Genomic DNA, 14,639 nt, shown 5'->3' with positions numbered 1-14,639 from the left:
AAACAGTATTGTTAGTAGTTTTGTATTATTAAAAGAAAAGAACAAGGTGTTTGGTCTATAAAAAATATCTTTCTCCCTTTTGGTGTCACATATTTTCTCTAAGGAGAACAGAGGGAAAGTGATTTACAGAGCAGATATGTGTGCTGTAGCAGACACAAAAATGCCAGTTGGACTTTAAACACAGAAATGCTAAACCAGAGAAAACAGATGGACTAATTACCATGCCTGTAGTAGTCCAGTTTGGCCCTTGTGTCGAAACTAGGCTACCAACATGCTCTGGCAAAATATATTGAATGTGTTGATGTGGTCCAGAACTTACTAGGATTGGCCTGTTTCACTTGTGGGCTGTTCTATTATTGGATTAGAGGCCATGTTACTGTAATAGGGCCTGGGCATTCCCAGCAGGCACTGCTCTGCCTCATTGATCTATTGAACAATAGCTACACGTTCCAGTGCTCTGTCTCATTTGCCTTTTAACTCATGAGCATTTGTCCAACTCTTAGGTTGGCAGTTTTTTGCCAACAAAATGAGCGTGAAAACAGTGGCAAAATGTAACAATTATTAATTCTTTGAACTATGGTGTTCTCTGTGCGCTGCCTCTGTCCTACTTTTGGTGTGATATCTGTATTTACTGCATCTAATGTATGTCAAAGCCCAGGTCTCTTAGTTAATGAGTCAAATACTATAAACACAAACTATACCAGCAGCTCACATTGTTTGACATCTGTCAACACATGTTCTCTTGAATGTGTATTTCCCAGCTCCAGTAGAATGGGGCCAGCCTCATCCTGAAACAAGGGAACGGTCTTGTTAGGTCGTTAGATTACAGAGAGCCCAGGTAACCTGCTCAATTAAGGCCCAGTCACACTATTATTTAAAATGGTGAAATTTCTCAATTCATTACAATGGATTTTGTGTTCCAATGGATTGGTTTCTCTGACCTCCTCCAAAATGACACATCCAGGGTTCCTTCAGTTCTGCTCCAGGCCACTCTGTTGTTGAGGAGTAGTTGCAGTATCAACTTTCCTAGTGGCCTCACCCCCACAATGTCTTTAAGAGCAGGTATGTATGTCTTCAGTGCGTGCCTTTGTTTTGGGATCAGTATGATACAAGGCTAAAAAGCACCTTCAGGGCTCGGCGGCTTGAATGCAGCTGGCTCTACCCATGATCCCTTACTATGCTTGTCTTTACTGTAGGGAAACTTAGGACTGGCTTTACGTGTGCTCTTCATCAATTCATAATTTTTGGGCTTTTCAGAAACATGTTAAATTTAATTTTGACATGCAAATAGTAGTTTGGCAAAAACGAGACTACAGCCATGCTAGCAGCTCTGCGAGGCTGCACTTAGGCACGCACAGTGGTGCTTTGAGCTAAATGCTAATGTCACCATGCAACCATGTTCACAATGACGGTGCTAACATGTTGATGTTTAGCAGATATAATGTTAATCATTTTCATCTTAGTTTAGCATGTTAGCAGACTAACCATCGCCAATTAGCACATTACACAAAGTACATCAGAGGCTGATGGAAACATCATTAGCTTTGCAGGTATTTAGTCATTAACAGAAAGTATTGGACAGAGTGAAAAAGTTTCATGATTATCCATCCCATAGTTGTTGAGATATTTTGCTAAAATACCAAAAACATCAACCTCATGGTGGTGCTAAAGGGTGGGTTTGCGGATTACCAAAGTCGGTCAGATTTCAGATTTCCAGATATCCTATGGAAGCCGCGAATGTCTGTACCAAATGTCACTGCAGTCCACCCAATAATTGAGATATTTCAGGGTGGGCCAAAGTGCTGGACTGACCAACAGACGGACGTTGCTGTCCATAGAATCATGCTGCTAACATGGCTTAAAATTCTTAACTCAAGGCCCACTTGCTTTGTTTGTCACAAACTTTCAACTGCATTTCATCAGCATGGAGCAGTTGTCATAGAGATGGTTCAGTTGTCATCTGACCTACAGTAAGCATTGAACGTGATGAATTTATCTATATATGACTAGGGCTAGTCACTATGCACAATTATACAAATTCCTATTCATTATTTACCCAAAAGCAAGTCCACTATGATTAAATTGGCCCTGAATGGGCTTCTTCTGTCGGTGGTGTAAACCACATGAGAAATGTGAGTGGTACTGTTGAATATTCTTTGTTATGTGAGCCTGCAGTAGATCAAAGACGTGTAGGTGTAACTGATGCAGTAGGGTTTAAAGTCAGGAGGAGGAGAGATGCATTGTGCTTATGTATTACAGAGTGGGAGAATACAGCGTATTAATGATTATGGATTTGTGTATTCTGTCTTTTGTTTTGCAATGTATTGGTGGTTCAGTGGGTCCTTTTTCTCTGCTCAAAGGGTTTACTTTTGTTATATGCAATTTTGGATGTAAAATTTGCATTGATATCTTATGACTGATGACTGCAAAAGGGTTGTTGATGTTGCGGAGAGTACCACTGCTTATCTCTTGTTTGTCAAGAGTTAGTATTAATAGTGAGGAGCAATGCTGAAAGCTAGGCGTGTAAAGTAGACCGATAAAGCTGCAGACTGACGGCACCTGTGTGCAGCAGGTGGATGGGTTCGGCAGTCAGATACAGCAGGCTGGTAAATAAAGCATGAAAGCAAACAGATGGACCTGCATCCAGATGGATTCACCAGCATGGAGAGAGATGGAGCAGGTTGCTGTATGTGAGACTACACTGCTGTAGTCCTCTCTGAAAATGCAGCTCTTCTTCATCTCATGTAGAAATACCTCTCAATGTAGTATTTCTGCTTGCTTAATCTGTTAATCTTCTTGCAGTGTACAATTGTAAAGTATACTGCTAAAACATCTTGTTCTTCTGCATCTGTAATTTTATCAACTTATTAGTCTTAATTGACCTGAAAAGGCTGTTTAGCTCATAAAATGTCAAATCCAGGATTGGATAATGGAGCTATTTTTTTTTTTTCTTCATATATTAGGTTATTGGATTAAAGTCATTTTTCCATTCAACATTTCCACTCATGATAAGATGCGAGTATGACTAACAATATACCATTCAAATATTATTAGCCATGCTAGTGGCAAAAATGGCACAACTTTGGTCCAGACATACAGTATCAACAACTATTGGATAAATTGCCATGAGATTTTGTATGGACATTCATGGTTTTGTTCATTGACTATAAAGAATCATGTACATATATTGTTTTAATAGACAATGCTTTGTGCTCATGCTAGTGATTGTATTGATACACATCTGTAAACGGTATCCTAGTTATTGTTTGGTAAAATATGCTTTTAAAGCATGTCCTACTCTTTAAAAAAAATAAAATTACACATATGCAACAATTATTTTGATGTTCTTACATATACTGCTCTTTTTTACACAAAACATTAGGATTACATTTTTTGAAATGGAGAGAGCGGTCTGTTGAATAGCATTAGGTCCATACATGATTATTACTAAGGTGGGTTTGTTCCATACACACTGGAGACCTATTCCAACACTGGATTTGGTAGCAACTTAATGAGTTGGTTGTGCTCAAGTGTTTTGGGGCCTTTATCTGTTCCTTGTAGTGTACAATAGTAAAGTCTGCTGCTAAAGTGTCTTGTGCTTCTGCATCTGTAATTGTATCAATTTATTAGTCTTAATTGAATGATTAGATTAAAAACATTTCCCCATGATACTACTTGAGTATGACTAAAAATATGCCCTTCTAACATAATGTATTATTATTAGCTGTATTTGAGTGTGTAGCAACATTGGTCGAAATTTCATCCAGCTGCATGTTTGAAACTAATTTGGTCCAATTTGGCAAACTGGGCAGTAGCTGGGGCTCATGGTCAAATTGGTTAACTGTATCGATATTGATAACAAACATTTGTTCTGGTATTCTGTCTCTCCTTCAAAAAGCCTTAAAGCAATTTCTCTAGTGTTATCATTTAGAAGTATAAGCTATCAAACTAAGAAATCCAAGACATGAAAAAGAAAGCTATGTCTATACATGACACAGCTTAGAGCTGCATTGTCTGTGCAATTGTATTTGATATTTAGGAAGAGGCTCACATGGATGTGATGGAAGGACACAGTTGCAATAAACAAGTCAGATATTCATGAACTTGTTTCACATTACAGTGAAATGAAAAGGCACCTTAAGTGCGGTGGATTGCAGCAAGGTTAAATACACTGAGCCTTGATGTGGCATTATATTAAAATCCCAAAGTGATTTCTGCATTGGTAGTTACACTGCCATAAATAAGCTAGTTCATTCTCTGTAGTCCTGCCGAGCCTGCTGGTGGTTCCACTGATAACCATTTCATCATATTATTAGTTTATCATGTTCTTTCCTCATTGCTTCCTCTTATCGCCTCACTTTTCCTGCTGCTTGCTCATTCTTCAGACTTGTAAAGGCTGATGCTTCAGCGATTACAGTCTAAAAGAGGAAAATCACATTACACAACACACTGTTTGTGGAGGCGAACACATACCACCCCAAAGGTAAAAACCAGATGTCTGTGATCAAATCAAAACAGAAACACTGTGACTCTGAACAAGATAGTGATGCTTTATGGATTCATAGGTGGATTTCAAAAATGCGTTCATATACTTTTAAATCACCCTCGTCCCTGTCAGTGTTTCCACAAAGTCGCTTTTGTTGCTTTCATTCACTGAAGTAACTCTTGGGCTGGTTTTTAAAGGGCATCGCTGAGAGTTTCGTCTGTCTTCATCCTTCCTTTGAGAGACCTTTTCATTGTGACAGATTTGGTTTAACAGTATGGGATCACTAGAATAACGGGTCACATCTGTTTTAAGAAGGTGTTGTCTTTAAAGCTCAGTGAGGCTCTGACAGTGTGAGTGATTGTAAGAAAGTTTTTGGCTTTAGTCCAACCGCTACCAACAGGAGGTTTGTGAAAGTGCTTGACTGATTGAGATAGAGCCCAAAGCAATAGCTGAGACAAACTAACAGGCTACACTAAACGTAGTGCACCAATGAAGGCAGTTATTAAGCCCAACCAGAACATTTTTTTCCTTTATATTCTGAGAATTCTTTTTAATGATTTGCTACAGAGGCATCTTTGAAAGGCTTCCTTTTTTTTATGTGTTAATATTATACCTAATTGTGTTTCGTGATAGAGATACATGCTAGCTAGTTTCAGCTGAGTGTCAACATTGTGTGCCAGACAAACACCTTCACTGCTATATGTGAATACATCTCACATAGGAGCCAGATTCTAAACGTCTGAGTCAGGGTCAGAAGCGAGCGGAGTGGATGAGGGGCCGTCTGTGTACTTCAACCATGGCCAGGACTGATCCCTCACCTTTGACTCCCTGGCACAGAGGGGCTTAGTGTTCCCTTTTATCCCCAGACAGGAGGTTCTCTGTTGGGGAGGTCACAGCTTTCTTCCCTTCTTCCTGCATTTAATCTCTGAACCACAGCAGTGTTAAATCATATTTGTAGTATATTTAAGTTGATATGGTGAACCTAGTAGCAACCTGTGTTTTTTTTACCACAGTTAAGTTTCAATGTGGTAAGAGAATATTCAGCATGCAAACCGTGAAGGACCCATACTGACTTTAACTTTAGAAGATAACAAGCTGGAAATTGCTTTGCTGCCTCTGAACACACATCATCGTCTTCAAATATACAGACTCCTGTTGTCACTGGGAAAGAAATCGATTTAACGGCGCAGTGTTTTTAGAAGTGGTTTGTTTCACCCATCTCGTATGAAAAAAACATTATGGAGAAGTGCCTCTCCAGTATCAGTTGTTGTGGGTAGCTTTGTTGCTTTATTTGACATTTGACAAGTCTCTTGTTCAAAATATTATATCAGTCTTTTCTCTGTCCCCAGGAGGGACCAGATGGGCCGTTTTCAACAAGTGATACATTTTGTTGTCGGCTCTTTTGTTTTATGAAACATAACAATGCCCTCACTGTGCACCAATTAGCACTTTTGTTCAAATTCATAAAATGTCATTGTTTATGACAAGGGAAAGGTGTGTGTGTGTGTGTGTGTGGGTGTGTGTGTGTGTGTGTGTGTAAATAATAAAAAAATATGTTACCTGTTTAATCAAGCATAACAGCGATGCCACAGTGGATTAATTTAACTTTTAATTATCAAATTCGAAAATCACAATTATCCCATTTGCAAGAGAAATGTGTACCAGACTGGGTGTAAAGTGTATACGCCCTCTCTATAACATCAGGAAATTCATTCTTCTCCTCCAACATCTGGCTCATTTATCACAGTTTCATCACTGTGCTCAAGTTTTGCCCCTCCTGGACTTGTGCCATGCAATAAACTCAACCTCTGCTGCTCTGCCCTTCCCCTCTTTGTCCTCCTTGTTTTGTGCAGGTGTAGCTGCAGCCCCCGCCCACACCGCCTGCCAAGATGGTGGTGCTGTCGCTGAAAATCTGCGTTCGCCAGTGCAATGTTGTGAAGACAATGCAGTTTGAGCCCTCCACAGCCGTCTATGACGCCTGTAGGATAATCAGAGAGAGGGTCCCTGAGGCTCAAACTGGACAGGGTAAGAATGATGAAAGGACACTGGTTGGGCTGTAAACTGTAAAAGAAACAGGGCTGCAAAGGAACAATGAAAGGGAACAAACGCAGTATGTTTGTGCTATGATTAGTCAGGAGTTTTCAATGCTACAAATCTAAATAGGTCTATTTATTCACATAACCGTGCACTTAACAATTAATCACAACATTTAATGACTGTATCCAACTCTAACTAAATCAGATTTTGCAGATTAATACTTCAACTTGAGTATTTGGATGTTCGGAGGCTCACAAACTAGTTTAAATACACTTAAAATGTAGCCTGACAAGTCAGACCCACATCAAGAGGATGAGATGGCTGGGTCAGACTTTACTGTTCCATCTGACGGCATCAGCATTCCCACATGCATCACCATGTTTACAGACTAGGTGAAAGAAGGCAAAAAAATGATTGGACACTGTAGTGTTTTTGAGGGGACGTTGTTGCGCGTTGATTGTTCTCCACTATAGCACACTACAATGAGCAATAGTTGTGCCCATCGTTCAGTATAGTTCCCGATGCCCCATGTCGGTCAGGTCGGTCTCATTATGGAGGTGATATGGTGTACTCTGATCCCAGCATAAGGAATAACTTTCATCACAACATTCTCTAAAATGCTGATGTTTCTCCTCACTGCTCCAGCTTCAGACTATGGTCTGTTTCTGTCTGATGAAGACCCCAGGAAAGGCATCTGGCTGGAGTCTGGAAGGACACTGGACTACTACATGCTTCGCAATGGGGTAGGTATATCAGTCTGTTTAACCCAACACACACACACACACACACACACACACACACACACACACACTCTGTTCATGTCCTAAACACATTTGCATTTATATGCAGGTTATGTATATAGTCGTTGTTTTAGTTACTTCCAAACTCCATGCATGATTCCAGATGTTCTAATGGCCAACAACTAAACAAGGTAGCACAATGTGATGATCCTTATTTGAAGTGCTGTATGATGGAGGAAATAATACAAACAATTTAGTTCATTTAAACTTTATTAATCCTTCAAAAACAACTGGGAACAAAGACAGTGTACAATATAATGTATGGCTAAAACATACACCGCTGTACAAAAACAGAAGGAGAATGAGAGATTAAAAGCACAGGATCAAATTGGATATTGAGAAGAAAAATGAGCACATCAAAGGAAGCTTTTAAAAGTGACTTTAAAGAACTGCTTTAGCCAGCTGTAGTTCCTTTGCCAGTCTCTGATCCCTGCTGCTAAATGCCCGAGCGACTCTGGTTTGTCGTGTAGTGCCGCCTCTCAGTACATCAGTGGGTTTGGTTTTGCAGCTCTAAATGGTTTCTCCTCTTCAAATCCACCAAAGGCAACCCAGGTAGAAGGCATGACTGTGACCAATTATTCTGAACCAAATCTCTCCTCATTGTTGTGATTGGAAGGGAGCAGTGAGCTGTGATAGGCAGCCGTTAAATAAGGTTTTCTGGCTTATATTCTCCCCTCTCTCTAAGCAACCTGGATGCATTTGATCATTTTCTCAGTGGGTACTTTCTCAGCCTCTCTCTCTCTCTCTCTCTCTCTCTCTCTCTCTCTCTCTCTCTCTCTCTCTCTCTCTCTCTCTCTCTCTCTCTCTCTCTCTCCCTCTCCCCATATCTCTTTCTAACCCTCTCTCTCTCCCCCTCTCCCCCCATCTCTTTCTAACCCTCGTCCATTCAAATCCTGCATTCCTCTCTCCTCTTTTTGACTCTTTTTTTTTTTTTGGTTCTCTTTTCTTTTCTCTCTACCTTTTGTCTTTGAGCAGGACATCCTTGAATACAAGAAGAAGCAGAAGCCCCAGAAAATAAAAATGTTGGACGGGGCCGTTAAAACCATCATGGTCGACGACTCCAAAACAGTGGGAGAGCTGCTTGTGACTATATGCAGTAGAATAGGTACGTAGTTCCTTTTACTAGCCCTTTCCTCCATTCTTTTAAGGTGTGCTGTATAGGTTTTTTTTAATTTTTTTTTAAACTGCCCTTTATTAGGTCTTTTAAAGACATGCATGCATTAAAATTCAGTGTCACAAAGCGTTAAAACATCCTTTGAATATGATAAGTGTTTTCAGAATGCAAATACACTAAATAAACAATTTTAATTGCTTTTGTTGGTGTACAAGAGCTTTTGCAAACACAGAAGTAATCATAAAGTGTTAAGAAAATAATCCTGTTGAATTAAACCTTATCCAACCAAGCTGACTCTGGGGGATATCGTGGATATTTTCTTTCCCCTTTTAAATCCAGGCATCACAAACTATGAGGAATACTCTCTGATCCAGGAGACGGTGGAGGAGAAGAAGGAGGATGGGATGGGCACGCTGAAGAAAGACAGGACGCTGCTGCGAGACGAGAGAAAAATGGAGAAGCTGAAAGCCAAACTACACACAGACGATGACTGTGAGTTTAGTTGAATTACATTTGACCTGATCGTGTAGTTGATGGCGGCCATTTATTTTGCTAAAGTGTTAATTCTAAACACTTGTTGCCTTTCGTAATGGGTCATTGATTTTTATCCTCCTAACAAAAGTCTAATGCGCTTTAATGAAAAATAAAAAGTCATCGCACGTTGGCCATTGACCAGTCCATTTTAACAGCTTACTGTGATATCAACCACCTCACTTTTTTGACTTTTTCTTTCGCTTTGTTTGTTTTTGAAGTTTTTTTGACATTTATTTCCGCTTTTTTTTCTGAACCAAACTGTAAGTAAAAAGACATATCTGAGCCATGCAATAATACAGTCCAAAATATTTTTTCTCTTAAATAAAAGCATGTCAATAAGCTATACATGTCTGGCTCTTGATGTGATTCTCATTTTCCAGTGTGGTCCTCAGTGACATTTAGTTTGAGATCCCTGCTCTAGAACCACACTGATTAGATTTTTGTCAAAAAAAACAACAACAACAACAACCTGATATTCATACCTGCATTTGTCTGCCTTTTACATACGTTTTGTTTCATTATCTGATCCCTGTGGCTGTATTTTGTGTCAGTGAACTGGCTGGACCACAGCAGAACGTTCCGAGAGCAGGGCGTGGACGAGAACGAGACCCTTCTGCTCAGACGCAAATTCTTCTACTCCGACCAGAACGTGGACTCCCGAGACCCTGTCCAACTCAATCTGCTTTATGTGCAGGTCTGACCCTCTAACATATTTACCACCACAGGAGAATGTAACTACAAACCAGAAGATATACAGTACCTTCCATTTCTCCATCATCACCTAATGGCGACTGTAAAATGTGCAGTGATGGATAACTGTCTGGTTCTTGCAAACCATTTCTAATCTTGTCTCGAAGCTATAATACCTTTTTTAGGTAAATAAATTACCCAATTAATTAAAGGTTTTATCTGTCCTTCAGGCTCGAGATGACATCCTAAACGGCTCTCACCCCGTATCATTTGACAAGGCGTGCGAGTTTGGAGGCATTCAGGCCCAGATCCAGTTTGGACCTCACATAGAGCACAAACACAAACCTGGATTCTTAGAGTAAGTGCTATCTCACAAGAAGATGTCTCAGTGGTGCCGATCCACATTGATTAATTTAGCATTCTAAAGAGAATATCCCTTTTTCTTCTTTGCCAAATATTAGATACAGAACTCATTTGATTTGAATAAAGCTGAAGAAAAGTGAATGAGTTCAACCTGTCATGAAATTACCAATAGAAACATTTCTATTCGTGTTACAAATCCAATTTAGAGAGTTTATAAAATTGGTCTTTTTTTAGATATACGGCTGAAACAGAAAAAGTTCATGTTCATGCTTTTCATATGAATTTCAGCTTTCTATGTGTTTCATTTCTTTCCCAGCCTGAAGGAGTTTCTACCCAAAGAATACATCAAGCAGAGAGGAGCTGAGAAGAAGATATTCCAGGTGTGTCCACATTGTCTTTTTTGAAAATTTGCATATTAATTGTTTCACATTGAACTCATTTGACAATTGTGCACCAATTGCTGAATACATGTATAATCCAACCTGCAGGAACACAAAAACTGTGGAGAAATGACAGAGATCGAAGCAAAAGTGAAATATGTCAAACTGGCACGGTCTCTGCGGACATATGGCGTCTCCTTCTTCCTGGTCAAGGTAAGTTTTAACACATATATTTATTTCTATGGCCTCAAGGAAATACACAATTTTAATGAAGTACCACTGCACCCTTTTATTCATTGAAAAGATCATCTACCCTCAAAAAGTGAAAAATCTAGCCTCCTGTTTTTAAAATTTGATTATTTAAAAAAGGGGAAGCAGATTTTGGAATTGGTTCAAGTGTATTCAGAAAGGCCTTTTATCTCCTTGGGCTTGGTCTTAACTGGATAAAAAGGTTGAAGGCCGTACCCAGCAGGTGGGGAAATTGTCTGTACTATTCGTAACACACGAGTAGGGCATTTTTTTAAGGACTGGTGAATACAAAATCTGCCAATCGGGTTAGCAAAAATAACTCGTTGCTAGAATAAACATATATTTTTTTTCTTCTTTTGTTATATACATTATGTTATGTTTTATAATGTGTTTTGAGATTTCAAAAAAATGAATCGTGTGAATGTGTGTAAATGTAACATTTAGCAACCCTTTTTTAAACTGGGTTCAAAAGCTCAAATCCACCCTTTTTTAAAGAGCTATTTTGATAGACCAAATCATTTAAGGACCCATTTCCCCTCATACATCTCCTCTCAGTCTCACTTCTTCACTAACACCGCATACAAACACCGCACACTGGCAGCACTCGTCTGCAGGGAGTTCAGTGTGTACCTGGAAGGAAACCAAATGTTCTTTGTGCAGCAGAGTGTGGCGCTAAAGATTATTTCAGAGCGAGTGGGGAAGAAGTGGAGTGAAAGAGGGAGACTGGGAAATATCGCACAGGCAAACCTGGGACACTTACTCTACCAAATAAGTGCAACTGCCAGCGAGATGCCTGCAGAAACGAGCAATTTGCTGACCCCCCCCCCCCCCACACACACACACACACACACGCACACACACACACACACACACACACACACACACACACACCTCACATCATTTGTCACCAAGAGGACATCCTGCATAAAGTCATGGGAAACTTCCCTGTCTGCATCGATAAATTGCTTTCCAACTGTCACCTGTTCTGACTTCATCGTTGAGCTCTCGTAGAAAATGAGACCATTTCTGGTAATTGCTTGGGAAAAAAAGGCACTTGTGCTGCTGTTACTGACTCTCTGCCAGACAGTTTCTGGCTTTTCATCAATAGCTTTCAGCACCAGAGGATAAGGGTAGAGATAAAGTATAAAAAAATCACAAACTCTATTTGGTTGGAGCTCACCTCATCAAATCCTCATTTGCAGTTGCTCACACATTCCACAGTCATACAAGTTCACACTGTACCTCCCCTTTTATTCCTTTCAAGTGTAAAACACCCAAATATGAAACAGTAGGTGCATCTCATAACCCTTAAATTGCCTCCTTGACTCCTCCACCTGCGTCACTTCCTCGCGTCGTAGTCCCTCCCACCGAGGAGGTACGGGAGAGACGCAAGGAAATCATGGAAGGAGAGAAAAACTGAGGAAATATGCTTTTAGAGGGATGAGATGTCCTTTCCTCTGAAGCGTCACATGAATTCGTCAGCTGTATGGGCGGAGTTAGCAACTCTTTCAGCTGCACGGCTTCCGGGAAGGCTGCTCTTGTGTATCCTCGCTCATGGCGCCTCGGTGATCCCTCCTCGATGCTCGCTCCTCGGTCCTCGGGCAGAAATAAGAGCTTTGAGACGGCCTTCACTGAGGACGGACAGAACAACTTCCTGTTTAGCCGAGGACCGATGAGTCGAGGAGCTATCAAGGGGTTATGAGATGCACCCCATGTCCCACCTCCTAGCCTTAGATCTGTGTTCCCCGTGATCAGTTTGACATCTTATCTGCTCACCTTTGTCGTTTCCGTCACCCTCGAGTGTAATCCAGTGGAGCAGAAACATCTTTAAAATAACCCTGGAAAAATGCAGCCTATATTCTCTAACCCATAACCCCTGGAGGCCCCAGAGGGTTTACAGGCCCTCCAGGACTTTAACACATCTCACCTCTTTGCCCTCACGTCACAGCCCATCAAGGTCTGTCCATCTGCTCACCAACTGCAGCTCCTGAAGAAGCACTTTCTCTGTCCATGCAAGGGAAAGGAAAAGAAGTCAGCTGTTCTGTTGGCTCAGTGAGCGACTAGAGTATGACATTAAAGGCTTAGTGAATACAGGGGGGAGGTTGAGAGTTTTTGACAGGCAGATAAAGACACGAGTAAGACATAACACTTTAATTACTAAGTGGGGGAAAGTTTAGTTTTTTTTCAACTGGTTAGATAACTGAATACCCATCTAGGCAGATCAGTGTGACAGCCAAATTAGAGTTTCAAGCTGCTAGGCCTATGAATTTAAATCCTGTTGCTTGAACTGTTATCTGTCATTTTCTCTAAAATGCCTTTTATTCAAGTAATACCCTCAGCAGGCCAGGGAATATGAAGATGAAAGAAAATGTATTGTTCGCTGAAGGGAATAAAATTGACAATTTGAAATGGTTTGCTGATGATGCAATTTAAAATACTTTGTTTGCTGTCCTGTTGGTTTATTCATTCTACTTTTATTTATACAATGTGGTCCAATGAGAGTGAAGCCCTGCATACATAAGACGATGACAATCAGAGAAAATACATGTTGCGTGAAGGTTAAAAGAATAAAAACGGACATCAAAACAGTTATAAATAATGAAATAGAAAGTGTGGATTAAAAGCTTATGTAAACCTAAAATGTCTAAACAGATTTAAAATGAGGAAAATTAAATAAGGTTTACTAAATGGACTGAAATATTTAATTGCTTTTTTGCCAAGCGATTCAGAAAAATGAAGTCGTGAGATCTTGTGAAGCAGTTTGACATCCGTGCAGAAGTGATAAAAGACCAAAGACACTGTTTTCTTAAAAGGGCTTCATAAACAATGAGTTAGAGGCCTGTACTGCGAAGCGGGATCAACATGCCCTGGATTTATTTCAGTTACCCGGCTTCACCAAACCTAACAACCGCGGTCCCGCATAACCTGTGTTACGACGGTGGTTAACAACTAGTCATATCAACCCAGGGTTGGGCGCCTGTATAGCTCAGTTGATAGAGCGGGCGCCCATACTGTATATAGAGGTTTACTCCTCGACGCAGAGGGCGTATATATATATATATATATATATATATATATATATATATATATATATATATATATATATATATATATTAACCCAGGGTTTCCCAATCCAGCGATGCGCACATTCACATAAAAGAGGCGGTGTTTGCACAGCATGATCAATTGCAAACCTCTACCAGAGCCGCATATTTTACATAAGAAGAGCAAACTATAATTCTACATAAATATGAAGAACACAGACACGGTTTTACCAAGGGGGTAAACTTCTCCTCACAACGCGTACCTCCTATGGCGCCATTTTGATGCTAACAAGCACTCACCCTCCGTTAGCATCCCATTGACTGCCATTCATTTTGGCGTCACTTTGACAGCGAATAACTTTACATCTGAAGCATTTAAAGTAGGGCTGTCAATCGATTAAAAAATGTAATCTAATTAATTACATACTCTGTGATTAATTAATCGAAATTAATCGCATACATGATTAATGGTGCCTGAAACGATACTTTTTAAGAAAGTAAAAAAGAAAAAAAAGGGTACTAAACAACAGTCGGTGACATTAAAGAACAGCTTGTTTATTGCTAAGGCCATATGGTCAAAATTAAATGATTTAATAATTATGTATAACAACAACATTAACTTATTTCACTAATAAATTGCTGTTGAACGACAATAACAACCACCAGATGGGAAATGGACATTTACAATAACTTCAAATGCACCACGAGGCTGTAGTTTACCAGTTTCATTGAACGCGCCGTCTGTGTTGTTTGTCCGACGGTAGCTGCAGATTGTTACATATCGGTGTTGAATCCTCTACAGTAAAACACAGTCAAACTTTACACCGTTTAGCGTTAGCTGTCAGCATTTTAACCGTGTTTAATCCAGCTACTAGCTAGCGGTAGGCTAACGTTAGCTGCTGTCGAGTATAGTGTTAACTAGCGTCACGTGCAGCGGTGTTT

At 40.1% G+C, this 14,639-nt stretch overlaps 1 protein-coding gene across 3 annotated transcripts in view; it reads left to right on the top strand.

The window, feature by feature from the left end:
- The window catches only part of tln2a (talin 2a), a 101,485-nt gene that overhangs the window by 33,340 nt on the left and 53,506 nt on the right, over positions 1-14,639 (top strand). For all 3 annotated transcript variants that reach the window (XM_035999335.1, XM_035999336.1, XM_031314279.2), the window contains 8 exons: positions 6,340-6,511; positions 7,169-7,266; positions 8,299-8,428; positions 8,777-8,929; positions 9,523-9,665; positions 9,892-10,019; positions 10,341-10,404; positions 10,513-10,617. In XM_035999335.1, the coding sequence (XP_035855228.1) occupies positions 6,376-6,511; positions 7,169-7,266; positions 8,299-8,428; positions 8,777-8,929; positions 9,523-9,665; positions 9,892-10,019; positions 10,341-10,404; positions 10,513-10,617 (957 nt within the window). In that variant the 5' untranslated portion in view covers positions 6,340-6,375. The remainder of the gene's footprint in view (positions 1-6,339; positions 6,512-7,168; positions 7,267-8,298; positions 8,429-8,776; positions 8,930-9,522; positions 9,666-9,891; positions 10,020-10,340; positions 10,405-10,512; positions 10,618-14,639) is intronic.

Source organism: Sander lucioperca, chromosome 3 (genome assembly GCF_008315115.2).
Source record: "Sander lucioperca isolate FBNREF2018 chromosome 3, SLUC_FBN_1.2, whole genome shotgun sequence".
Taxonomy (NCBI): domain Eukaryota; kingdom Metazoa; phylum Chordata; class Actinopteri; order Perciformes; family Percidae; genus Sander; species Sander lucioperca.
This window is presented reverse-complemented; position numbering and strand designations above follow the sequence as displayed.